Source organism: Podarcis bocagei (genome assembly GCF_964188305.1).
Source record: "Podarcis bocagei genome assembly, chromosome: 8".
Classification (NCBI taxonomy): Eukaryota; Metazoa; Chordata; class Lepidosauria; order Squamata; family Lacertidae; genus Podarcis; species Podarcis bocagei.
Genome location: NC_138133.1, coordinates 47,068,378 through 47,095,721, shown reverse-complemented (window position 1 = coordinate 47,095,721; position 27,344 = coordinate 47,068,378). Strand labels below are relative to the sequence as shown.

The following is a 27,344-nucleotide window of genomic DNA, read 5'->3' as shown; positions in this document are numbered from 1 at the left end:
CGTTTCTGTGCGCTGCTCTGGTTCGCCAGTGGCTTAGTCATGCTGGCCACATGACCCGAAAGCTGTACGCCAGCTCCCTTGGCTAATGAAGCGAGATGAGCGCCGCAACTCCAGAGTCGGCCATGACTGGACCTAATGGTCAGGGGTCCCTTTACCTTTAGGTCTCTCTACAGACCCTTTTGAGTGTTGATATCAGCTCTCTTGATATTTTCTCTGCCCTCAAAAGCTTAGGAGAAAACAGCCCTTCACTTGTGGAATTCCTTCCGCACAGAGGAGCACCTGTAACCTTCAACTGATACTTTCTTTCATTTGCTAAAGATGCACATCTTTACCCTGGCATGTGACAACACCCACACCCACCCACACCCACACCAACTCAGTCCAGTTGTGCTTGTGAGTTGTTTTCAGCTGTTTTTACAATGTTGTGACCCACCATGGAACCTTGTGGTGAAGGGTGAATAATAATAATTATAATAATAGCTGTTTGTTGCTGGTATTGTTATAAATATTATTTTCAGATGAATCAAGAAAACCACTGAGTTACTTCCAGGACTTCTTTTTCAGCTGGAACTTGCTAGAACTCAGTTCCAGCACCTCTCAGGTGGCCACCATTGTCATTATAAGAGAACAAGGGAGGCCTTCATGGTGAGTTCCAACACCTCTTTTTATAGAAAAATATCACTGGTTACTTCTTTGTATCCATAGACAATCTACAAGAGGACAGGCCAAGAAGGGAAAATGACAGAGCACCACTTGTTGTCACCTATAGCTCCCAGCTGAAACCATTCCAACGTATCCTTAATAACCTACACCCCTTCCCCATCTCAGAAAACAATCCTTCCCTTTCATAGCCCTTGGCTGGTAGGCCTTTCCTTGCTTATCAGACAGTGCCCTGACATGAAATAATTGCTCAGTGAAGATCAGAGATAGTCTAACCACCATGTAAGCTTTGTGCAAGCAAATCAGGATGAATTCTGAGTAAATTGGTAATCTGGGGGAGCCCTGACTCCCAGGGAAGTGCATATAGGGTTGCTTGCAGTCTAAATCTCCACCTGCTTTAAAATATTATATGCTGCTACACTCAAAGTTATCCAGTAACGGAACTTCAATGAGCCTATGAGTTGAGAAAGTTGACACCTGACCCCCTCCATTAAAAAGAAAGAAAACTGCTTACCAACATTGCTAGCAAAGAGCATGAAGAACACTATTTTTATTCTTTTTGTTTATCATGTCATATTGGTGATGTGTAGGTGGTGGCAACCCTCAGCACTAAATAACGAATAAACCATCATTATGCTGTGGCAGCAGCATTGATGTCCTGTTTGGTAATTATGGAGCAAAAGGATGTCCGTCTGTACTTGGTGGACTGAGAATAGATGGACTGAGAATCCAGGGTTCTGTTTCCCAGGGGGTTTGGACCAAGAGTTTGATATTATTTTTTTTTTGCTATTTTTCTAGCATGTTTTCTGTCATCTTTTTAAAGTGCTTTTTGATATATAGCCCCCCCCCCATTCCACCAAATGAATAGTAAATAGTTGTTCTTGATATTCTTTTTAAACAGCAAAATTTTCTTCCAATGGGAGGGTGGCAGAGAGGGGTCGGGACACACCAACCTTTGGTGAATTGAGATTAATATCCTGAAGTATTAGTGTCTTACCACTTAGAAAGCATGACACTCCCAGCTTCGTACAGGAGTCCTGTTTGTATAACTTAATTTGTCATACCTGCTTAATTCACAAGTGTCCTGTAAAGGATGATATCTCTATACTGGCTATTGGATGTTGAAATAGACCCATATGCCCCCCCTAATTTGAGTTGGGCAAACTACTGTAGAACCACATTGACATCTAGTGGCCAAAATGATACACACTGATATTGAAGGTATTTCCCAAGGAAAAGTATTTCTCTAGTGTTATATTTTTCTGGCATGTTTCAATTTGAAAGAGTAACATGTATTTTACATTCTTCATACTAATGTTCGTGGGTGTTTTGAACAATGGTTCAATATGTGTGTGTTGGTGGGGAAAGAAATGCAGAAAACCAGTGTGATGGAAAATGCAAAATGGGTTTTGGCATTAAGAATATTACCCTAATTCCACCTTCTCATGTTCCTATGAGCATTTGTACTTTCACCTCTGCCAGCCTCATCTGGCATCATTTACAACTGAGTGATTTATAGAGTGCAGTAAATATCCATTGTTGGAAATACGGGACCAGTATTATTTAAGTTCAACTCTTAAAACTAAAGCTGTATGCAGATTGTTTTCTGAAAACAATGGCAACAGCTCTCCTTGCAGCCAGAAGATAACAGCTGTTTATATTTTATTAGGTGTGGAGCAGTCTTACTCTAGATAATCTTGTTTCTCCCTTTCATCAAATAAAAGTTGTGTGTTTTTAATGCTTTAAGACTATGTCAGGTGGGGTAGCAAGAGTAGCTTTACTCAAGGGATATGTTTATTTTCTTTAAAAGGCCTCATATTAGTTTGATTCAATTTAATTTATCAACTTATACAATATTAAAATTAGGAAAACAGAAACAACACTCTGTTTTCTCTCTGGCCTGAATGAACCAGGTCTTTGCTGTGCTTGGAAGAGACATTCCTACTCTCCAGTAGCAGAGCAAAGCACAACGGTGACTGCCAGAAATGTTTAAACTTTGTTTTATTTACATCTGCCCTCATCCACCTTTAAACAAATGCTCCCTACAAAAATACCGAGACTAGAATAAATCACAGCGAGTTTGCTTTGGTAATGCTGTAAGTGAGTGTTTTCTCACAGAGTTTCCAAAAGTTGCAGCAAACAAGTCTCCATCAGCTGGCATCAAGACAAAGATGAAAAAAAAGCTTCCAAATGGCTTAAAAAGAAAACTACTTGGTTTTCTTACGAAAGAAATCATGCAATCTTTGTGTTAGCAAAGATACGGGGTCTAAATTCTCCTTTTAGAAAGATTCGTCATTCATGTACAGCATTTGCTATGTTGGGAGCAAAGCGCTTTCATGCATGCAAGTGTTACCTCTTTCAGTAAGAGTCATTAACTGTATATCACAACATGCCGCCCACCACAAAATAAAGCCAGGCATGCTCCTCTAGGGAGAGTGGGGTTAGATTGGTTACTTGTTAGATGCAGAGGTATGGTTAGTTCTTGTCTACCCAGGAAGTCGTTTGGTCTATCTACTCAGAGCTGGTGTCACTGTTCCACATCCCTTTAAATAAATGTTGGTCCACTATTTTAAAGCCTCCCTAGCCATGCACAATGACTGTCTCAAACGTACACACCTCAGCTTAACTGTGAAGTGAACATGGTTTTATGTTTTCAAACTGGATGGAAGCTGGTTTGAGGGGAAACGCATCCAAGAAGATAGGTGTGGATTTTGGCTAATGCTGTGTGTGCGCATGACTTCAATGGTGGAAGCGCATTGGAGCCAGAGTAAATGGCACAGCATAAGAAGCATGGATGCTGTAGGTTGTGTGTGTGTTTTTACTGCATCTGTTCCTGCGCCTTTAAAAGCACCTCCCCCCCCCCTTCCCTTGTAATTTATGGGTATTGGCAGGCAAGTTAAGACTGAAGGTCATTATTTTGAAGTGAAAAGGTGTCACCTTGTATACATGGCACCTGAATCCCCTTCATTTTAATAAAGCTGTGCTTTGTGTTTCTATGGCTCCTGCTCACCTGGAAAATTGACCGATTTGCCGTTGAATCTGAAACTTCCCAAGGGCCAGGCATGCTCCAGCTGGTGAGCCATCATCACGTGTAACGTGCCCCCCCTATGGAAATGATATGCTAATTTATGCCCCCAAATGAAGCATCTGTGTTGCCATTTGTGCTGCAGATACCAGCAGAAGATCTCTGACAGTTACTCAGGTGTTAAGAGTTAAGTGAGAAAAATCAGATTTATTCCCCATTACTGCCATAGCCACTAAAGCAATTGAGACTGGATTTTCCCCTTCCAGTGTTTCATGACGGCATCTTAATAGTTAGAGTCTTGGTGATGCATTACCAGAAAAACTTTCCCAGCTGAATTATTCATGTATTCAGCCTACTAAGCCAGATAATAAGAGATGGCAGAACCTTTCCTTCAGTCTCATGGGGCATATTCATATATTTTAAAGATTAATATTCTGGCCAAATATATACCTTTCAAGGTGTATTTTTGTCTAGCTTTTTCCATTCCATTCAATGAGTTTTCTATTATATTTGAATTTTATTCCCAAGAAACAAAACTAGAATGTACTCACTTTAAAATGAAATAGGTGTGTTGGATTACACACACACACACACACACACACACACACACACACACACACAAACCATGCACACAAACAGACATGTAGAGAAATCTTCCCGACTTCATTATACACCTTTAGGCGCCAGGCAAAAACATTCCTCTTCAACCAGGCCTTGGGCTGATTAACATTCTGTACCCTTTTAAATGTGTTTGTGGAAATGGGAGGGGGAGAGGGAGGAGTTAGTGTTTTGTTTTGTACTTGTTTTTATTATGTATTTTGTATTTTTATCTTGAGAACCGCCCTGAGATCTATGGATGAAGGGCAGTATACTAAATATAGATAGATCAATAGATAGATCCATACTGTCCAAATTGTGTTACCCTCCTACTACTGACTAGTAACATTCAGCCATTGCAAACTGTGCACTGATAATGCTGTAACAGCCCCCTTTTGGTTATAAGCATGAATATGGTCCTTGTCAAGTATCCATGTGTAATGGGAGATTAGAAGCTCTAGTTGCAGTCTGCCATTTTGTTCCAAGGCTACAAATGATTCTGAAATGAGAGCAAGGTTCAAGCTATGGACAAACTATGGCTTGCACAAGCCACGGTTTGCTGCATCTGGACAAAACAGCAAACTGTGGTTTGCGGCATATTGAATCGGATGTTTCTCATTTCCACCTCTTGAACATGAAGGAGCAGGAAAGAGGAGAAAGGGAAGCACACAGGCTCAAGACTAGCCATAGCTCATGCTCTTAACATCATGAGGCTTTCCATGGTTATGACTGAACTGGGCCCATACATGGCCTTTTGCAGGATTGGATTGGGAGTCTTAATGACTACCTACAAAATTGCTCAGTAATTGAAAGACCTGTGGATCAAACAATCAAGGATTAAAGGCACAGCAGAGGTCAAAAATGTTTATTAAAATTTATATCCACTGTTTAAAAAAACACCCTTAAAACAGTTTACAAAAAGATATCCTATCTTAACCATGGGATCAGAGTAACAATTCAGAAGGCAAACTGAGAGTTCAATTAGATTACCTTATCTGGTAGTAAGCCAGTGTATCCCTGTGCAGACAACCCACCCAAGTGTGTATTTTATTTATTTATTGCATGTACGTCCCACCATTCCTTTCATAAGTTCAAGGTGGCAAACATGATTTTCTCCCCCCCCCCCCAATTTTATTCTCCCAACAACCCTGTTAGCTAGGCATGAATGTATGCATGAAAGCGGGGCTGACGTTGTACTTTCTGGTTCTGCCCACAATTTCCATGTGTTTACTGTGTGTAGGATCTTGTGCAGCTGTTACATTCAGATTGTGCAACCAGAACATTTGGGCCCTACACAGAAGTAACAAGTTGAAGTCTGGAGATTGGGGTGTAGCCAGGAGGTTAGATCCTGCCTGCCTCCACATATCCATTTCTACACTTTGATCACCTGCTAACATAACTCTCTCTTGCATAGCCTTTAAGAAGATAGGCAGAAATTTGGCAGGACAGCTTTCTCCTTCATCTGATAAAGCAACTGTTTGTGTTCATCATAAATTTTACAAGTTTCAAATCTCCAAGGTTTTAAAAACTGCGGAAATTTGTAATGCAAATTGTGATTACTAATTCTCATTATAAAATAAATAGATTAAATAATAAAAAGGAATGTTGCCAGAATGATATAAAATCTTGGGATTACTTTTTCCTCTGAGATCAAGAACATCGATTGTACATTTACATTATGTACAATCGTGCAAAATACATTTTGCTGGATTATCTGAGGCAAAAATGACAAAACATTTTTTTAAATAATTACAGGATCATTAAGCCTAGGCAATTACACACAAATGGGCCAGCACATAAATGATTATTAACTGAACTGCTAGATAATGTTTCATACTGTTTGCTATTGTATTTGCTTCTGTAGGATGGCAAATCTGGGTTTCCATTTGGACAGAATAGCAAATAAACTGATGATCTGTTGTAAGCGCATTTAAACATGGTTAGGCACATACATTAAAGCCTACAATTTCCTCTGTGTAATTAAAAAAAAACTTTTAAGAATATGACTTTTGATCTATGCAAGGCTAAATTGTCTCATACTGCAGTGTAGCTAATCCACTATTTGCAACATTTAGGCCTTTGAAAAGTCTGCAAGGCTGAACCACATCTGGCAATTGAAATTATAATTTACCACACTCAGTAGTGATTAGATTACATATTTATTTAATGTGTATGAATCCACAGTTCCTGCTCATGGGGCACTTCCCCAAGAGGAAGAAGAGGAATCAGTTTTTGCCCACCTGCAGCAACCTGCCAAATCTGCTGGCCATAATGTTTTGGATGCCTCAGACTAAGGACCTGACAGCTTCCCAGCATAGCCTATCCAAGAACACCTTCACAGCTCTAGCTGCAGGCTGCAAAAATGGGGAGCTGTGCTTGGTGACTTTTTAGAGGAGAAAGTCACCAAGGTTTTCAGAGACAAGACACCAGCCAGTAAACACAACGGCACCATCTTTTTGTTCTAACTTATCTTCCTTTAATACTAAAGGTTTTTCTGCCACTGCAATGCAGCTAGGCCACCACATTCCCTCCCAATGACCAACAGTGCTGTATCATAACAAAATATCATTTCACATATTGTTGGGAGGAAAAAGTGAGCAACCCAACCCAAAAAACTTACCCTCTTTCTCCCTCAGAATAACTTGGCATTGTCTTCCTACTTAAAAGGTAAAGGGACCCCTGACTGTTAAGTCCAGTCGCGGATGACTCTGGGGTTGCAGTGCTCATCTCGCTTTACTGGCTGAGGGAGCCGGCGTTTGTCCGCAGACAGCTTTCTGGGTCATTTGGCCAGCATGACTAAGCTGCTTCTGGCGAACCAGAGCAGCACACAGAAACGCTGTTTACCTTCCCGCCAGAGTGGCACCTATTTATCTACTTGCACTACGACATGCTTTCGAACTGCTGGGTTGGCAGGAGCAGGGACCGAGCAACGGGAGTTCACCCCGTCACAGGGATTCGAACTGCCGACCTTCTGATCGGCAAGTCCTAGGCCCTGTGGTTTAACCCACAGCGCCACCCATGTCCCACTTACAGCTACCTTAATCCCCTAAATTTATCAGTGAAAACAGCAGAACAGCCCTACTAAACCCAGCACAGGACTGTATGCCATTAGAAAGCTGAGGTACATTAAAGGCTAGGTCACGGCACAATACACTTAACTGAAAGATTAATTTGTTGTGATGCATCTTGTTTGTGTTTGTGTCTTGTGTATGAGATACGCACACAAAACTTTCCTCCACTTCCCAACCCAGAAATTCAAGGAAGAGGATGCCCTGGATGGTACCACAGCTGGTGAGAAAATGTACACTGAAGAGAGAAAGGAAAAGAGAGAGGGGGAATTATTTATGTGGTGAAAAGTTGTACATCTGTGGATTTTACTTTTAAAGACAAAATATGCTTTACTATAGTGGATGCATTTCATAATACAGTAAGCCCACAACTTACGCACCTTTAACTTGTGCACATTCAGCATTATGTGCTTGGCAAAAATAATGATGATGATGATTGAAAATATGAAAATGGGGCAGAAAGGGGGTGAGTGTCTGAGCAAAAAAGACTTTGGCAATCTCCACCGCTACCGCCGCCATTGTACCCAATGTGTTTTGACTAGACATGATTTTGGCATTAGGGACATAACCCCCATGTAAGTTGAGGGCTTGCTGTATTTAGCTAATCTGTGCACACTCCAAAACAAAACTGACTTCCAAGATGAAGTCTGCATAGTCAATAGTAAGTACAAATTTTTAAAAAACCATATAGTTCTACTGACATCTACTGGAAAGAAACAACTCCTAATGCAGTACTTCAAAGTTGTTGCTTTATTTGTAAGACCATAAGTTTGTAAATGTAGACTAATATAATAATTTTAATATCAGGTGTAAACACATTTTAGATCCATTTAATAAATATTTGTTAAATATAGATAACGAAGTAATTATAAGTAGAGAAGCGAGTTTCAGGAAAACACTGTACCAGCTCCTCCTAATGATAGTGTTGGTGGATTAATCTGAACAAGACAGCATACAAGACCAAGAACCAATTCCGATTGTTAAATTTGCCTTCAGCGAATTTGAGCTGCCTTTGGCCTTGCTGTAAAATGTAATGGTTTCATCCCATGCATTTTTTGCAAGGCACTCATGTGCTTTAATTGCTATTAGCAAGAAGCCTTTGAAAACCTGTGTGGCAAGACATTCCAGGGCCAGTGACACAGCAGGGTTTAATTCCTCTGGATGATGAAACACAGTGTAGATTTATGGGTCCTCTGCAATGTTTTATTTATAAATATGCAAGTAGGGCACGCTGGAAACCAATAAGCAGACACCAACAGCAGGCAGCAAATTTACAAATCCTGCATCAGATTCCTAGAGAGCAACATGTGCAACCCTGCTAAGTCTATTATTGAGTTTCTACTCTGCAGTTTCCAAACAGTCTTCAAAGGCAGCCCTACATACAGTGCGTTATAGAAGTCAATGCTAAGTTTTACCAGAGCATCGCTAACTGTGAGTAGGCTGTCACTGCCTAGGGGGTGCCAGAGCTGGAACACCAGCCAAAGCCGATGAAAGTCACTACCTGGGCCAACAGTGACAAAGCAGGATTTAGAAGTAGCCCCAGACTACAAAATAGATCCTTTTGGGCAGTGCAACCCTTTACAGAACAGCTTGAACACTATCTCTCTGATAGCAAATCCCACATTTGGAAAGCCTGATGAGGCATGTGAAGGAGCTATATACACATACAGCACCGACACGTGTCTATGGCTGCTCTGTGCATGTGGGAAGATGCTGGTGAGATGCAGGAAATGGCTGCATAAGTGCAGTGCATTAACTAAAACACAGTGGTACCTTGGTTGTCGAACGGCTTGGCTCCCAAACAAATTGGCTCTCGAACGCCGCAAACCCGGAAGTAAGTGCTCGTTTGCGAACGTCTTTTGGAAGCCGAATGTCCAACGCAGCTTCCGCAGGAAGCTCTTGCAGCCAATCAGAAGCTGCGCCTTGGTTTTCGAATGGTTCCCGCAGTCGAACGGACTCCCAGAACGGATTAAGTTTGACAACCAAGGTACTACTATACAGTTAAACATTCCTACTTCTCTGAGTAAAAGGGTTTCGGTTTCGGCTCTCCAAAGCAAGCAAAGAGCCTTTTAGAAGCCCTCACCCTCTCCCCAATGCCAACGCTCGCGTTTGCAAACCCCATATCCTACTCGTCTTTCCTGCTAGCTACATTCCTACTATAAAGTGCTTCTCTGACCATACCCAACCACTTGCAGAGCACCAAACCAAGACCCCACACTACAGACAAGACTGCTTACTGATGACAAGGGCTGTTTCCTTAATAGCAATCAGGAGCAACAGGTGATGTTGGCAGCTAGGACAATACTTCCAATTTATAGAAGTACAGTGGTACCTCCGGTTACATACTTAATTCGTCCCAGAGGTCCGTTCCTAACCTGAAACTGTTCTTAACCTGAAGCACCACTTTAGCTAATGGGGCCTCCTGCTGCTGCCGCACCGCCAGAGCACGATTTCTGTTCTCATCCTGAAGCAAAGTTCTTAACCCGAGGTAATATTTCTGGGTTAGTGGAGTCTGTAATCTGAAGTGTATGTAACCTGAAGCGTATGTAACCCGAGGTACCACTGTATTATAATTTCAGAACTGAACTGTTTCATAACCCATTTTGTAGGTACTATGTGTTTCCTCAATTCTAACCAGTATTGACTCTGTCAATAGTCAACCACAAAAAAAGCTTTTGCAAATAACTATAAGAGCAGGTTTATTTCATTCAGTGTCAAGAGTAAAACTAAAACTAAAAATCCAAGAACTTTTAATGCATTTTTATAATGGAGTTACTGTCAGAAGCGATTTTATACTTTTGTAGTTGATGGATATCAAGTTCGCTTTTCTTTGATTTTGGTAAAGATGCCATAAATAAAAACCTAATCTAATCCATTCAATACAACTGTGCCCATGACATTTTACAGAACTGGATCGCAAATTGAAAAAAACAAATAAGACTAATAAATTCAGAGTAAAAGAGTTTGCCAAGCACATGAACTTGACGTCCTGTACTATCAACTTAGTGTCTCAGGTGTGTAGACAACCAAACAGCAATTTCCACTTGCAGACCTACAATCCACAAGAAGCGAGTTCAATCTTTTATGAAGAAACTATAAGCATTAAAATTGCCTCACAGTTCTATTTCAATATGAAATACACTTACAATCATCACAGTAGTGAGCAAGCTGTTCAAATGAGATTTTTTTTTTTAATCCCCAAGATTGCAAATCAATTAAAACATATGATTCAGCTAGCATTAAGAACTATTACATACCATTGTTCCAATGTCCCCACTGTGGAAGGACGTGTGGATCCAGAATTGGTCTCCACAGTCACTTACAGACTCATTGTTAAAACCATGTTTATGGAAGACAATCTTACTCGGTGATCGCCAAAGAAGAAGAAATGTTATGTATTACTTCAGGTGAACCTCACATATAAGAGCTAGTTTGATGGCCAGACTATAGCATAGAAATTTGCCAGTAAGAAAAACTGGGAAATGAAAATACAGTACAAACCAGAACTTGACAATAGGCTGAAGCTTCATTTTTCAAAGGTGTTTAAGATTCCTACTTGGTGCAATTAATTCTTCCTTCCCCAGAAAACCCTTCCCCAGAAGTGAAAGATAAGACAGGGAAACTCTGAATTTCCTCATTTAATTGTTCTTAACAAAGTAAGTAACTGAATACAGAAGAAATCTCATTTGTTTAAGGCCTTGGTTTCTGAGCAGCTGAGGCATTGAACAAACTGAAAACATTTTCTGGCCACTGAGTTCTGTTACTATGAAATATTTCTTTTTACTCCAAAATATTTCCATGTCTTCGAGATAAAACATTTAAGATTACAAAAAATCCTTTCACTATCTGAGTGACTGGTGTTTCAACTGCATACATACAGGGGGAAGATAAAATGGCTATGCGATTTTGAAAACTGAATTAATGTTACATTTTCTTCTTGTCCTTCCTTATTCTTTTGTTCTTCCCCAGCTGCTTAGATAAATTTTCCTAGAGAGAGGAGGAAAAAAATCAAAATGAGCACGACTTATTTCTTACTCTGCATAAGCTGCTGTGCTTTTCTGCACTGGTAGGATACTTTCAAGGTTAATGATCTACAATTAATACTCTGTTTAGTTTCATGTTTTCCTGATTCACTGAACGGATTCTGAAAAGATTGATACTTGTGTCATTAAGATTATTTCTGAATGGAAAAAGTTGTCTGCAAAATGATGCTAACCATTCATAACCATTGGAGACGTTACAGAACAGATTCCATTTCAACTTTTTGCCGTTAGGCTTTATATAGGAACTGTTTTCTCTTAGGTATGAGTGACAGACAATACAACTGGAGCTCTTTCTTGCCACCTGTGGGGCTTTCTGCACAGAAAACAGGCACTACATTAACAACATATCGTAAATAAATTACACTGTACTTTCCATGGCACACTGGTGTTGTTTCTGATTAATATAATTTTTAAAAGAGTAATGTTTAGACTATTATGCTTCATTTACCCCCTCTTTTATATGACCAAGATCAATAATACTATTGTATAACCCACTGAATCATAAAACACAATATGTTTTTTTCAGAGCAGGTGGCGTTTTAGGGCTCTGAAAGATTTTAAGTATTGGATGCATTCCAAAAAACTTAGCAACTGGTACAAAAGACAGTTGATTTAGATGAACATGAAGTTTTTACAGGTTTTATACCCTGTTTACAGAATTACCTTCAACACAGGGTAGAAATTAGTCTCCTAAAAATTCAAGACCCTCTGTCACTTTCTATAGCCTTTACCTTTAAAATTCTCCATCTCTCCCCACTGCCCACCTAATCTCCTCTTATTACATGTCTTAGCTTTGCCATGTTTCGTGGTGCTACTTGATCTTTCCCTCTCTGTCTTCAGTGCTCATCTTCCAACTCCTGTTCTTTCCTTTTGCCACAGAAATCATGCACCAAACACATCAAGCAGAAAAGGAAGCAAGACCGAAAAGTGGCGTTCAGCCACTCACAAGCATGCACCTCTGACTTTATTCCATTGTTTCCTTCTCAGAACCAGTCCCACGCTGAACTTGTGGGGAGGTGAAGGAGAAAACTGTCAGTCTGGGGATTGGGCATGAGAAATAATATTCACCAAAACACAACCTATTCCTTGAAAAAGCTTTCCCACCAAACTACTTTTAAACTTGGGGGGGGGGATTTAAATAGTAGTTTTCTCATGCAAGAAGTAAACTGAAAAATTCAGTTACGTGCACATGCCATTTTAGAGTATGTCTATGTGTGTGGCATTTCAGCAGCCAGTTAACAGAAGCCATCGCTATTAGGGTAGACTTACAGGGGACTTGGTGTAGTTCTGTTCCACAAGTATATTTCTGGCACAATTGTTGATGTGTTTAAAACGATCTGGTCCTAGCAGGATACCACCATACCAGCGGGACACCACCACCAGAACATTGCGGACATCCAGGATCTGTATAAAAACACTTGTCCATTAACATCTGGAAGATGAGCTGTGTGACTTGTGTCTGCCTGGATGCGCTCTCCTGTATACAATGAGCGCATGTCATTGTTGATGCCACGCTCTGGAATATTTCTAGAAACAAACATTACTCTTTTTTTGTTTTAAGCACAAGCCAACTCCGTCTTCCCTTGCCCAAAATTCTTTAATAAGAAAAGCTGACATTGGTCCAGAAACTCAAATTCTGCACTGGTACGTCAACAATTTAGGCATATCCAGCATCTACAGTGGTACCTCGGGTTACATACGCTTCAGGTTACACACTCCGCTAACCCAGAAAGTGCTTCAGGTTAAGAACTTTGCTTCAGGATAAGAACAGAAATCGGGCTCCAGCGGCACAGCAGCAGCAGGAGGCCCCATTAGCTAAAGTGGTGCTTCAGGTTAAGAACAGTTTCAGGTTAAGAACGGACCTCCGGAACGAATTAAGTACTTAACCCGAGGTACCACTGTACTTAATAAATTCGGCATCTGACTGTTAACTACTCTCGCTATTGGGGAAGAAGTACAGCAGGAAGAGGAGAGCTATTGTAAATGAAATGTAGAGGGCTGCAGGAGTGGAGGCAGCAGCGCCACCTGCCGGACCCCAGACGTCCCATTCAGCAAAGGCTAAAATCACTACAGGGGAAAAATCCAGCAGGTGAAGCTCTTCTGGCCATAATGTGTAAACAGGGGCATTGCGAGGGCATTTAGCTGAGTTTTAGGAGGATGCCCAGTGTGCTATCTCACAGTGTACGTAGGACCAAGAGACATGGATGGAGAGGAAGCTGCTGCAGTGACCTGCAACACCTGTGCCCTGATTGTCTTGCTGACTGAAAATGGGCAACACTACGCCTGCAGCAAGAGCAAGCTGGAAGAGAAGCTACAGCAACTTGAAGCCTCTTAGAGACCAGATATTAGATGAGGCTGGAGCATGACGGACTCGTGGAATGCTGGACACAATCTTTCACCTGCCCATTGCATGTATCTAGTTTTTAAATACAGCCATAAGGCTGATCAGCATGGAGAAACCAATTCATGGCCTTGGACCAGATTAGGACCATGGGCTATGCTTTCAAATTATCTCCGTTGCAAGATCCACAAAGATTCTTTAAAAGTTTTGTTGTTTTCACCAACATATACAAACAGTAAAGAATTCATGATAGCAAATATGTCAAAGAAGAGAATACTTTCCTCCCATCATTTAGCCAAGTAGGTCCTTCCCAAGGGTGCTCTCTGACGGGGAGTCGGTTTTTGAGCCATTGCTCAAAAACACACACACCAAATCTCTGGGAAGTAATTGCCGAATGCTTTAAGTCCCAGTTATTTTAAAACCACATTGGGATTTTCCAAAAACCAAATTCTGTCACAGACATCAAATTCCAAGTGTTCAAAACTGTAAAACATGAACAGGTCATGTTGTCTGCATCTCCCTTAGGAGGAGATCTACTACAGTAAAAGGAAACAGCACACAGACAAAGAAGGTGGTCCTCCTTTGTTTCAGACACAATTCATAGCAATTTCTTTTTTAATAAATCCCAGTTGCATGGCTACTCTTTTCACTGTTGAGAGACAGAGTACTATTAAGGCTTTTCTGGGTTCCCATGCCTTTAAATGAAGCGCTTCTAATTTACAGGTTCAAGCAATTTTATTGCCATCTATTGATTACATTGGGGGGATTAGTGACTAATCTCCCCTTGAGTAGCCTCCCTGAGAATTGCCCTGCGTCAATTTCCTTTCCCCACAGGGGAGGCTAATTACTTATTTCCTCTTTTTTTAATAGAAAGCTAGTGATTTAATTTTTTTAAAAAACGTACTTGATTCTTCTACTGTTTTAATCTGTTATGACCTGGCACACGAGGAGGATGAAGAACTTTTCAGCAGGTGCAGAATTTATAGTTAATTATGGTTTGATGTGACATATGAACTGGATTTCTATGTGATGTGATGTCACCATATTTTGAAACACTCAAGTCCCGTCAGCCAGTGATGTGTGGCATATGGGCAAGGAATCTCACTGCACCATAATGTAAATGTGATGTAAAGGAAACAGGGGAAATTAGGCACAGACTGCCATTTTCAGTGTTTCTGTCTCTAGTATCTTTCTGCGGATCTTGTAATTCTACACCTAGAAACTGAAATTTCCACTAAATAGTACCTAGATGGTAGGATGTTTTTATTACTTTACAGTCTTTCCATCATTTAGCTCCCATGTGTAAAAATACTCAAATAATGCTTCTAATCATTATATATCAGCTATCTAATCTATCTATCATCTACACTCAATACAGATTTGTAGAATAAACTTTATTTTAGAACTACAATACAAACGCGAGGGGGGGGGGAATTCTCCAATTACCAATTGGTTCCTTTTACCTGCATGAGATGGAGAAGACGTCCACCTGCGGCTGTTTCACCGTCATCTTCACAATCCTGTAAGAAAGTTTGCTTGTCTTCACAGTATATCCTAAAAGCAAAAAGTGTCAAGTAACAAAGCAAACATTCTTACATGTTTGCTGCTTATCCCATAATACATATCTCAACAATATTGTTTATGGGGCTCTTGCTTTTATTCAAACGCCTTAAAATCTATTATAACCACCTGTAGTTACACTGTATGACAGCGCGAGAGAGTTTTGATGCTATTAAGGTAACAATCAAGGCAGATGTTTCTCTTGTTCATCCCTCTGAAATAATTGCCACTGGAAATTGGCTACTCACCTGTATGCGTATATATTGTGAGTAGCACTGGCTATTTTCTTATTCTTGTACAACTCAGCAAGAACATTTTTCACCTATGAAGGAAAAAAATTTTTTTTTTCTCCCAACGTATAAATGCTTATATGCTTCACTTTTAAGGTTTTGCATACAAGGCTCATTCTCTGCAGTTACTGCTAAAACATTTCAATTAAATTAAATTAAATGCAACAGTGGTGCAGACTGCAATATGGCATCCATACTTCTGGTACAAGAAATTATTCATTTGCGCAAGTGCATGTTTCCTTGGCAGTAAATGCCACTGGATGCAGTGGTGTATACGTCTGTGCAAATGTGCCCAGGACAACAGCCTGCAAGCGTAAAATTTAAGACAGCCTTTGCCAACCTGGTGCCCTCAAGATGTTTGTACTACAATGCCTATCAGTCAGCATGGCCAATAGAATGACAGGAATTGTAGTTCAAAATATATGGCGGACGCAAGGTTGGCAAAGGCTAATGTAAGATTTGGTGTAATGGTAAAATGCACCCAGTACCACCTGAGATAGTGATGCTCAAGGAAGTTAATGTGTTAACCACAAAACTCCAAAGACCACAAGTGCAATGAAGATCTTTCCAAGACAACCAAGGGTGCCCCAGAGTACAACTTCAGCTACATGGACTGTTGGGGCTTACAAGGAACATGGACTGGGATGGGGGAAGAAAAGAAAGGAACAGGTTACAGATTGACAGAAGGGCTGATTCTTTGGGTTAGCATTTTTTTTACCATTGTTCAGCCTCCATGTTTGTCTGTAGTACCTTCTACTGCTTTTCTTTGGAGGAAAGTGTCTGGAACTTGGACTGTATCACCAATGTCCTTAGTTATGATAAAACTATACATATTTTAAAAGAATGGCTGAAAAATGTGATGCAAACATAAGCGGAGATCCTACATTTCCTTCTCTAGACAGCAGAGCTCATGGAATATACCTTCCCATCTCCACCCTCTCCACAGACCTCTGCAATTCTCCTCTGTGGGGTCCTTCAAAGTGGTATTGGGAAATGAGGGAGTCCATGAACGGAAGATGCACTTGGGATTCAAGCCATTGTCAAAATTTTAAATGAAGAGTGTGGGTGGAGTAAAGAGAAGGTAAAGATGAAGGATATAGCAAACTGTTGAGGAAGGAAAGCACTGGAGGAAGATCGACCTGCAGCTCTTAGCCTTGGGAAAATTTTGTATGCTTAGAAACGTGAGCAGCTAGCCAGGTACACAGGGCCAGTCTTGTACATTTGGCAAGGCATGTGAGGAGGTGAAAAATGGGGCCCTTGATATCTTATTAAAGCAAAACACTACTGATCAGATGCCTGAGAAGATGCACTGCCTGATCTAGAAAGTCACAAGGGGCTCTTTGTGTAAGAAAATGAAATACGAAGCAGTAGAAATAACGTCAACAGGCCTTTACAGATCAAGACATCAAAGGCTGCTTCTGGGGGTTGGCACCCCAGACCCACACACCATCTTCCTGTTTGAGCTCTAGATCACTCTGTGTAGCCTGTAAAGCCTTTTTCTCACTCAGAAACTTAAATCAACAGGATCAACAGTATGTGGATTAAAACAACAACAACAACACACACTGGGTTGCTGTTTTGCCCAATAGGTTACAGAATCTATTGTGTTAATCTGTGGAAATAATCAAGATTCCTCCAATACCCCTTTTACACATTTAATCTTTGTCTGCACTGTAGGCCCTAAGAGCTCAATAAAGAATTAGATGGTAATTTATTAGTTGTCCTTCCCCCCCCCCATATCTCCTTAAACGTAGTTATCTATTGTTCTGTTCTTATCAGATGGCTCATGTTTCCCTGTACTAGATAAACCTTGTGATGAAAAAACTGTTTTAATAAACAATGCATAATTAATACCACTTTAAGCAAAACATTATTAAAGCTGTGAGAGCTCGAGAAAACATGCCTGGCAAGCAAATTGCTTTTAATTCAAAAGGAGAGAAAAAAAGTCATCTCTCTAGAGTTATCAAAATACATCTCCAATATTTATCTTTGCAGTATTCCCATTATTTCACAGCAAATTCACTTACTATGCTGGGGAGAGGGAAAAACTGATATAGCATACCTCAAGACACAGTTCTGCAAAGAGAATTTTGCTTTGAAAACAGTTTCCCAAATCATATATTTCCCTTTCTAAGGGGAAAAATGCACCAAAGGAGGGCAATGTAAATAACTAACTGTGCTAATAATCAACCAGCAATTCTAGAACAGTTTCCACCACCACCACCACGCAAATGGGACTGAGCTGGCACAGTCTGGTATGTGTGCATTAATAGTGCATTCCTATGAATATCTACTCAGGAGTATGTCCCACTGAGGCCAGTGGGCTATACTCCAAACTCTAGTGGTGCAGCAATAAAACTTTTGGCAAATCTGCAAAACTAAGCAGGGTTTCAAATTGGATGGTGGACCACATGTTGAGATGCCTGCATTGCAGGGGGCTGGACTAGAGAACTGTCAGGTCCCTTGAAACTTCAGTCACCACAGGTATTCATGTCAGCAGAGGGGAACAGCCTAGGAAACAAAGGAGGCGTTTGCACTGCACCAAATCCCACTACGGTTGCTCACAGTTGTATTTCCCACAGGTAATTTATTTGCAGAGGCATAAAGCTGGCCAAGGGACGCGGGGGGCACTGTGGTCTAAACCACTGAGCCTCTTGGGCTTGCCGATCAGAAGGTCGGCAGTTTGAATCCCCACGACAGGGTGAGCTTCCGTTCCTCGGTCCCAGCTCCTGCTAACCTAACAATTTGAAAGCACGTCAAAAAGTCCAAGTAGATAAATAGGTACCGCTCCGGCGGGAAGGTAAACGCTGTTTCCGTTCGCTGCTCTGGTTTCGGTGTTCCATTACACTAGAAGCGGCTTAGTCATGCTGGCCACATGGCCCAGAAAAACTGTCTGCAGACAAACGCCGGCTCCCTTGGCCTGTAAAGCGAGATGAGCGCAGCAACCCCAGAGTCGTTCGCGACTGGACTTAACTGTCAGGGGTCCTTTACCTTTTTTAAAGCTGGCCACTGTGGATACTTTGGTCTTATGCTTTTCAAATAAAAGCTTTCACAGAACAGATAATGCCTGTAGGACTCTGTAAGTTATCCCAGAGCTGAGGATAACATGTGCTATTTCTGTGCAATCCACTGCTCAGTTTCAAGCCAGATATACAACCCTATCGATTCAAAAGGTTACCACTCATCTTTTCTTATCTGATTATCTTGAATCCAAATTACTGCACACCTCTTTTTTTACAAATATCCTGAATCCAAAAGGCTACCATGCATCTCTTCTTTCAAGATGATCCTGAATCTAAATTTTAATCTGGATAGCAATATTTAAGCCAATAAAACCCTCTGGAATGGATGACAGAAATCTGTATTTTGCAGAAGAAAACATATTTGTGGTGTCTGTGTTAAAGCAAATAAGAACATATGCATACATGCTTACAAATGTATACTTATAACCTAGAGAGGAGGAGACTGAAAGGCCTGTCAGAAAGCAGATTTTACTAACCTGTTTGGGGCTAACAGCAGGTGCTAAATGTGCCTGGAAAGTGCTTCTTCGGTCTGTAATTGGGTTTCCATGATAAATTGGAGGCAGCTCTTCATCTGCAAATTTAAGAATTTAGGTTTTGTGCAAAGGTGGGCTACTGTACCATCTCTCCAACTAATTCAGAATGCCCCTGCTAAACTAGTCTCTCCCACCGTCTCCTACGATCACAAGCCTCACTCCTCTCTTTTAAATCCTTTACACTGATTTCTTTGCTTGCCTTCCATCAACTTTTAAAGCTTTCCTTCTCTACAGCTTGCTACGAGTTTACTATGGGTTAAAAACTGAAAATAAAATGCTGCCTAAACTGGGAAGAAACTCAGGGAATAGCTGTGCGTGAGCCAAAGGCTCACTTCATGCTCAAGTACGCAACACATGCATCTCTTACCAATATTTATAAAGCGCAAGATATAGTGGGTGGAATCTCCACGCCTGACTCTTCTAATCATATAGCATAATCTCACCTAGGATCACACTCCTGTCTGTTCTGCACCATGCCATTTGCTAAGCCATTCACTGTACCAACAATAACTTCCCTATTGATCCCTTCACATAGAAAGCAGTGTGAGAGCTATGGCATTTTCTGATCCCACCTCTGATGTCCATGTGCTGAGTGAGGTGGATATCTGAGGAGGGAAGGTTCAGGAAAGAATGATCAGGGTTCCAGTTCCCACAGAGATCTGCACATGTAGTCTTCCCTAGCTCAGACACCCATCTCTAACATGCAGAAGTTGGAGGCAAGCCTTAGGGAATCAGTCCCTTTGTAAAATGTTCACCCCCTTCACAAAGGCATCAGTTCCTCTTTTTATTTTGCCAGACCCACTTTTTAATCAAAAGATCAGACAATACAGTGCAGATACCTAACACAAAGTCACAGGAGGACAAGGTGATTTGCAGTAGTGCTTTCACATGGCTTGGCTCCACTTCATGAGCGCCGTTTCATATATATATATATTTAATAGACACAAAAGTAAGAGTGGAAACATAACTAAACAGCAATAGCTACTCTACCTTCTTGGCTTTCTGACAGATCAAAATTCAGAGTTACAGCTGCACATTCCTGGAGGGGTTGATACTCCAGTGAAAAATTCTCTTCGTACTCCAGATCAGTTTCTTCTGTAATTTTTTTAACATCTGGTCCTACTGGTATAAAAGCAATACCTGCTTTAAAACACTTTCTTGACAGTTCAAACTATTTTAAGTGATTGGTAGCATCTGTGGGGAAGTTAGTGGTACAATTACATTTGCAACTGGCACTTCTTAAGAAACACGTATAACACATACTTTGAAAAATAAATAAAAAGGATGCATTGGTCATTCAGAGGGCAGAGCAAAGTATTAATTATAACTGTCTAAACCACATGTAAAGTACAGTGGTACTTTAATTCATTCCGGAGGTCCGTTCTTAACCTGAAACTGTTCTTAACCTGAAGCACCACTTTAGCTAATGGGGCCTCCTGCTGCCACCGCGCCACTGGAGCACGATTTCTGTTCTCATCCTGAAGCAAAGTTTTTAACCCAAGGTAATATTGCTGGGTTAGTGGAGTCTGTAACCTGAAGCGTATGTAACCTGAGGTACCACTGTATTATAAAATATTTTGGACCAAATACTAGGAATACCTACATGTGCAATTGTCACATAACAACCTACAGACAGGTTGCATTATTTTTCTGACATCCAAGTGCTTCCCATATCAGAAAAAAAGGAAAATGCATGAAGTGACACTCACACATCGTATTTTTCAGGGTTTAAAAGAAACACAAGGGTAAATTTTGCATGTGCAGATTCAGAGAAGAAACATAGCATAGCAAGTATTACACAGATCTTGCCATCTAACTTCTGTGCATTTTGAACTTGCAAAAATTACCTCCAGGGATCACAAACATGTGTGCAAACATGGTTTGTATGTCTAAATTTCCCATTCCCGCTGTGTGACACATATTCAAAAGCCTTGAAAAACGTAGTAAGCGTATCACTACAGATAAACTCAAGCAAAGTTCAGATGATTACTAGGAAATTTCAGCAATAATCTACAAATGGGGTAAAGCAAGGCAAATTATTTGGCATAGATTTCTATAACGCCCCTTATTTTGCTGAATGTTCACTATATCTCTCAGGATGCTCCAATCATTTTCACCCACATGCTGATTCCCTAGTACATGACACCAAAACATTATACCACTAGAGGGCAGAGAGAACTACCAAATGCAGGCATGGCTAAATGAACATCTGGGTTCAAGAATGCTTTGCAGAGGATAGCAGAAAAATATGTGGGCTGCAAATCCTGCAGTTTTCAAAGCCACACCAATAGTTGCCCCCCCCCAAAAAAAAAGTACAGCAGATCACATTAGAGATCCCACCCTAAGTGTTGTAATCTACCTATTAATTTCCCCAGTAAACGCGACACCCTTCAGGAAGAAACTAAACAAGAACAATCATACTGAAATGTCTCTTATTTATTTTTTGTATCAAGATGATAAAATTGCAATTTGGAGGAATAACAAAAATGCCAGACTACATGCCTGTATATTCCAACTGTGTTACTGTTCTGTTGACAGAGAAGCAAGACTTTGGTATGATGGCTCCCTCCCTTTGGAACTCCTTCCTCTTATAAATCAGTCAGTTCCATCTCAATTATTTTTTCAGTGTCTATGGAAGACCTTCCTTTCACAACAAGCTTGTTAAGTAGAGATTTTTATTCCCTGCCTGTATCGGCACTGGGCTTGAAAATTGTTTCTATATTGTTTAACCGCTTTTCATTTGTCTTGTTGGAAGCAATTGATACATGAAATAAAAATAAATAAATAAATATTCCAGAACCTTAAGCCACATACAATGTCAGTGGTGTAGCGTGGGTTGTCAGCACCCAGGGCAAGGCAAGTAATTTGCACCCCCTAGAGCAGGGGTCTGCAACCTTTAAGACAAAAAGAGCCACTTGGACCCGTTTCCGAAGAAAAAAAAACTGGGAGCCGCAAAACTCGTCATTATAAAAATAACTTTTTTGTCACTTTTTATTATTTCTTTGTTTGACCCCTCAGAATTACTCCTCCTCATAGAAATAAACATAAAATTAACAAGTTACCTTTTTGTGTGTGTGTGTTCTTCACTCCCCTTCAAAACAGTGACCAGCATACATGCCCCCTTTCAATGCAGTGACCAGCGTACATGCCCCTTACAATGTAGCGGGCGGGCGGGCAGGAAGGTGACGTCGGGACGGTGCGTGACTAACGCACGCAATGTCCCCATGCGATGTCACAGCCAGTACAGCGCCCGCCACAGTGGGGAGTGTCGGGGCGCACCATGCGCCTCCTCCCCTCGCTAATATCCGCCCCGGAGCCGCGGCAAATGTGTAAAAGAGCCACATGCGGCTCCGGAGACGCGGGTTGCAGACCCCTGCCCTAGAGTGAGTGAGCCAGGTAGGGGCAGAGAGCTGCGAGTGCGAGCGCCCCCCCCCCGATGTTGCACCCGGTGCGGCCGGCCCCTCCTGCACCCCCCACGCTACGCCACTGTACAATGTTAACTAGTACTATTTCCACTGCATAAATATTTTTGTATTCCTGGTTTCAGTTCTGCTATCAGATATTTTTAAACACTTACTAAACTGCAGCTGGTATTCCTGCTTTAATAGCACTCTCACCGTTTCTCACTTTAGGAGGACTGCTGAAGCCTCTGAGAAGTGGCTAAAAGTGCCTTTCTAATAATAATCTGCTGATCTAGTGGAACTAGATGTAACACTTTGCTTGAAATTGGGTTTTATTGGGGGGGGAGGGGGGATATAGAAAGCAAAATTGATCGTTTTCTCAAGCAACTGAAAGCGTCTTAGCCTGCCTCTGGCTTTATTTACGCTGCCTCACATGATCCAGCTGCACGGGGGCCTTACAGTGAACGAAGGCAAGACTGTGTAGACTGCCACAGCCCTTCCCATGTCTGATCATAAGCCCTGCATGTACTTCTGGTTATTGGGTCACATGGTGCCCAACAGGCTTTAACACAGCCTTCTCACTTCCCACTTGTGGTTTTTCTACATAGTAATGATCAAAAGTGATCATCTAGAGTTATATGCAGTGCCGTGTGAGCAGAGTTATGTGTGTGCAACAGGACTTCTCCTTCCTTTCCCCACGTGTTCCCAAAACCTGCTCCGGAGCGTGTCCCAGACCCGTTTGTTTAGCACCTTACCTGAATCAGAAGACTGCGATTTTTCTATCAAAAATTCACGTATCTTCTCCACCCATAGATAAAGGATGCTTTCACCAAGATTCTGTCTGAAAAGCATGGTACAAAATATACAAATCTACTCTAAAATTACTTTTTTAATGGATAGCATCATAGAAATCTATACGTTTCAGATGTGGTTTAGGAGCCTTCTTGTGTAAAAATATCCTATGATACACCACTTTCATTCCAGGGACACAGAGTGGCTTGTTCTTTAGGTTTTGGAAGAGAGCAGTCAGGAAGTGCAAACCTATGCATGCTTCCTCAGAAGTAAGTGCCACGTGATGTTACACCATAACGCATGGCCTATGCCTAGTTTTCCTATAACAGTTGTCTCATTAAAACAGAATGGACTATTTTGTATAAGATCCATAAATCTTCATTTCCAGCAAAAGGTTCTGCTTCATATTACTTTTTCAACATTGCTGCCATCTGCTGGAATTATGTATAAAACATTTCAGGACAGTATTTGGATTTTTAAAAATATAACCATGACATTTATTATGATTACATTTGTTTGCTTGTTTGTTTGTTATTCATTCATTCATTCCCCGCCTTCTACTCTGACAGGACTCAAGGAGGCTTACAAATAAAACCAAGAATAGCTAAAAACATAGAAAAAACGATTAAGCATTAACAGAAGTCAAGCACATATATAATCTGAAAACATACAAATAACTGCAATAAAAGCAGCATGGCAGCAGCTATGCTTCTTCCTCATCAGAGCACTTGAAAGTCGTGGCCCTTTTAATACGATTTACAGATACATCTGCACCCACTCTCCGCTGGTTTGTGAAAACATAGTTTTCACAGAAAGCAGATACTATGCTAGATCCCAGCTTCCCATGCTTCTTTCTATGATTCGTATTCCTACAAACAGTACAACTTACACATAGAGTTCTTCCAGATAATTTGCAAGTTCCGCATATTCCTGTCCAGAAAGCCAAGGAGCACTAGAATAAAAAAAGGAACATACTAGTTTAATATTTGCATCATTTTAAAACCATTTTCTACTTCAAGATACTAAAAACACCTCATCGTGATTATGATTTTATATGCTTTGGCAAAATCAAATCATGTTGCAATTATACCTTCTTCTTCATACTGGGACAGTACCCATATCACAAAATATGATAATAAAAAACTAGGAAGAGACACATTTTCACTTGCTTTCTCTCTTATGTTGCTATAATTTAGAGTTTGCTGAGTTCCTTTAAACCAGGACGATTAGCTGATTTTGGCCAGAGGGCTACATTCCCTGTTGGTCAAATCTCCAAAGCTGAAGTGTGTATGGTCACCACACACTCACTTGCTCCACACAAGCCTGTGTATCACACACACAGATTGGTTACATATTATGAAACTAAGAGTTTGGAACAAAAGGCACAGAAGCGTTTTTCAAAAATATTAACTTATCACTTACTTAATTTGATAAATAGGTGGTGCTGTTGTCGGATATTCAGGAGGAAGGATCACCTGAAAAGTTTTAAAAGTAGATTAGCCAGAAATTTTCATTCCAAATCTAGCTGGGGACAGGGTGGAAGAGAAATGCAGGACAGTTCCAAAACATTGTTAAGGTATTAAATAACTGGAAACACTAGTACATAAATTCTTAGATGACAGTCCTGCACACAAAGTGAGCCTTACTTATGCATAAACATGTACAGAATCAGTATCTTAGGTACCTTATGTCTCTCCCATAATACACAGATTTTACTTTTCCCATTTTTTTGGCATTATACATGAGACAGATGCAAACATTAAAGGACAGAACCCACAGAACTATCTTGCCAACATTAAAACATACTTGGAGAAATAAAAATCCTAACCTACAAAGAAAGTTTTGCTTTTATAAAAGTTACAGAACTCTGCAACGACTAATAAAGTAGGATGTGTCTCCCTACATCTGACTGCATCATTTATAAATCAATTGTGTGCTAAAGAATAGTCCTAGTTATTCTTAAGTAGGGCACCAACAGTTTCAAGACAGGGTGGGGTCACATTCCTCACCACATTCCCCAATGATGCATTGCCATGCTAGCTCTGACCTCTAAAGACTGCATGTTGAGTGCAGTCACCATCAAGGGAATCCCTGCTCATAAGCAGCACCTTGTGCTTACAGGCTTCACAGGATCGCGACCCCCGATTCTACAGGGTTCCTGACTGTGTGGATGCCCAGTGCAGAAGCGGCTGTGTGTTTGAAGGGATCCCCTTGCAGACAACCAGTTATGGTTCAGTTGTCAGAGGGTGTAGCTGATGCAGAAGAACTTGCCCTGCTCTAAGCTTGAAATCATGAATGCCTTATATGTGAATAATGCATAATGAAGGCTAAAGTTAAACCCAAAAGATTTGAGGCCAAGCCACAACCCAGAATTCCTTCATTCTTCATTTTACTTGTATGCTGCTTTTCCACCAAAAGAATCAAGCGCAAAGCAGCTTACAACAACAACAACAACACCTCTCAAAATCAATCATTTCAGAATAATGTAATAAAACATTTCAGTACATTTACAACGTTACACCTCCTGACAACAGCAAAAGTAGGTTCAAAGATGCCCATCTGAGATATCCAGTTGCAAACTCAAAGACCAATTATGTTACAGGAAAACCTACCTGCACACAGAGTCTCCACTTTGGCTTTTCCAGGCAGTCGCTAATCTGAATGCAGAATACTTTTGCATCTTCATCAATGGTGCACCATTCATCACCATATATAGCAGACAAGGCTTCAATTTCTTCTGTCTAACAGAAAATTATGCAGTAATATTTTATTTTATTTTATTTATATACTGCTGAACTACAATAATTCCTAAGTAGTGTGCAATAAACTTGATGCAATGTAAATCAGTTAAAATTACAAATTCAGAATTCAGTTGTTGGAATAAACAAAGTCTTCAGTAATCAGCACAAGCCGGCTACCCAACACGGTGGCTGCTTAGGAGCAAGGTGTAACAGAATCAGAACATATGAAGAGCCTGCTAGATACCCATCTCATCCAGCACCCTTGCCTCACAGTGCCCAAATCTAGGTGGACTTTAGGAGGCTATCAGAGAAATCCACTAAAGAAGGATTTATAAGCAGCAGCTAATAATGATGGTCGCATTAAGGTAGTGCGCCTCTGCATACCAGGTGGTGGGAAAGTTTCCTTAGGGGCATCCTGGAAGCATCTATCCGGCTACTCCTGAATTTGGTAGAATTGGGTCAGATCCAACGGAATTACGAATATATTAATATGCTTCAAGGTGATAGTAGACTACAATGCCTATCATTCGGTAACCATGCAAGTTGGGGTTGCAGGGCGATGGAGTCCAACCATATCTGGAGCCACATGTGCGCCCCCATCGCGACCTTAGCATGCAGGCAAAACCCCTTAGGCAAACGCCCCGTTTCCCTGACCTGCCCCCTTCTCCTGGAAGCCGAGCCCGACGCCCCGCCATCAGCCTCCCGCTCCGCAACGCGCTCACTTGTCTCTGGGCCGTTTCCGGGTCACTCGCCGCCATCACGGCGCGGGGAGGCGGAGCTCGCGCGTCCAATCAGCCCAGCACCCGGGACGCAGAATCCTTGCCCCCGAGAAAGAGGTTAGCGCATGTGCGTAAAGGCGAGGTGCAAAAAAACTCCAAAATTTTGGAGGACGTGTGTTGCGGCCTCTCTTAAGAGCCGAGAGTCGGAGGCGCTCGGGTTCTCGTGGGGAGGGCACGGTCCCCTTTAGGAAATGGGTATGGCTGAAAGGCCACGGGGAAATGCAATATGCAGCAGGAGAAACGCATGAAGACCAAAAAGATGCAAAAATAAGGTGTCTTTTTCAGCTTCCCAGTCGCGGTAAACAGCTGTTCTGTAATTCAGCAGAAAATGTTTATAGATTTGGGGGTGCTGTAAAAGGGATTTGGCGTTTAGTAAATATAAACACAGACTTGAACGCAGTCCCATTGGATCCAACAGAATCTGCTTTTTATTGGTGTTTATGGTAGTAGCTTGCATTGACGGTTTTGAAAAGCTAAAACACGGAACCATT

General features: G+C 41.2%; 1 protein-coding gene across 6 annotated transcripts; it reads right to left on the bottom strand.

Annotated features, from left to right (window-relative positions):
* Window positions 1–10,970: 10,970 nt before the first annotated feature.
* On the bottom strand, window positions 10,971–26,910 carry IMPACT (impact RWD domain protein). 6 transcript variants are annotated; one of them, XM_081206834.1, is made up of 11 exons: window positions 26,797–26,910; window positions 25,946–26,074; window positions 24,756–24,808; window positions 24,223–24,285; window positions 23,297–23,382; window positions 20,131–20,262; window positions 19,084–19,178; window positions 15,543–15,616; window positions 15,198–15,288; window positions 12,663–12,797; window positions 10,971–11,337 (listed from the first exon to the last, which is right to left on the bottom strand). In XM_081206834.1, exons 1-11 carry the CDS (start codon window positions 26,830–26,832, stop codon window positions 11,275–11,277), a joined length of 957 nt encoding a protein of 318 aa, XP_081062960.1. In that variant the 5' UTR covers window positions 26,833–26,910; the 3' UTR covers window positions 10,971–11,274. The 6 variants fall into 6 exon arrangements, with proteins under 6 accessions (XP_081062960.1, XP_081062962.1, XP_081062959.1 ...); XM_081206836.1 differs by having other exon boundaries at window positions 20,131–20,259; XM_081206833.1 differs by lacking the exon at window positions 26,797–26,910 and adding an exon at window positions 26,610–26,758.
* Between the last annotated feature and the right edge of the window lie 434 nt (window positions 26,911–27,344).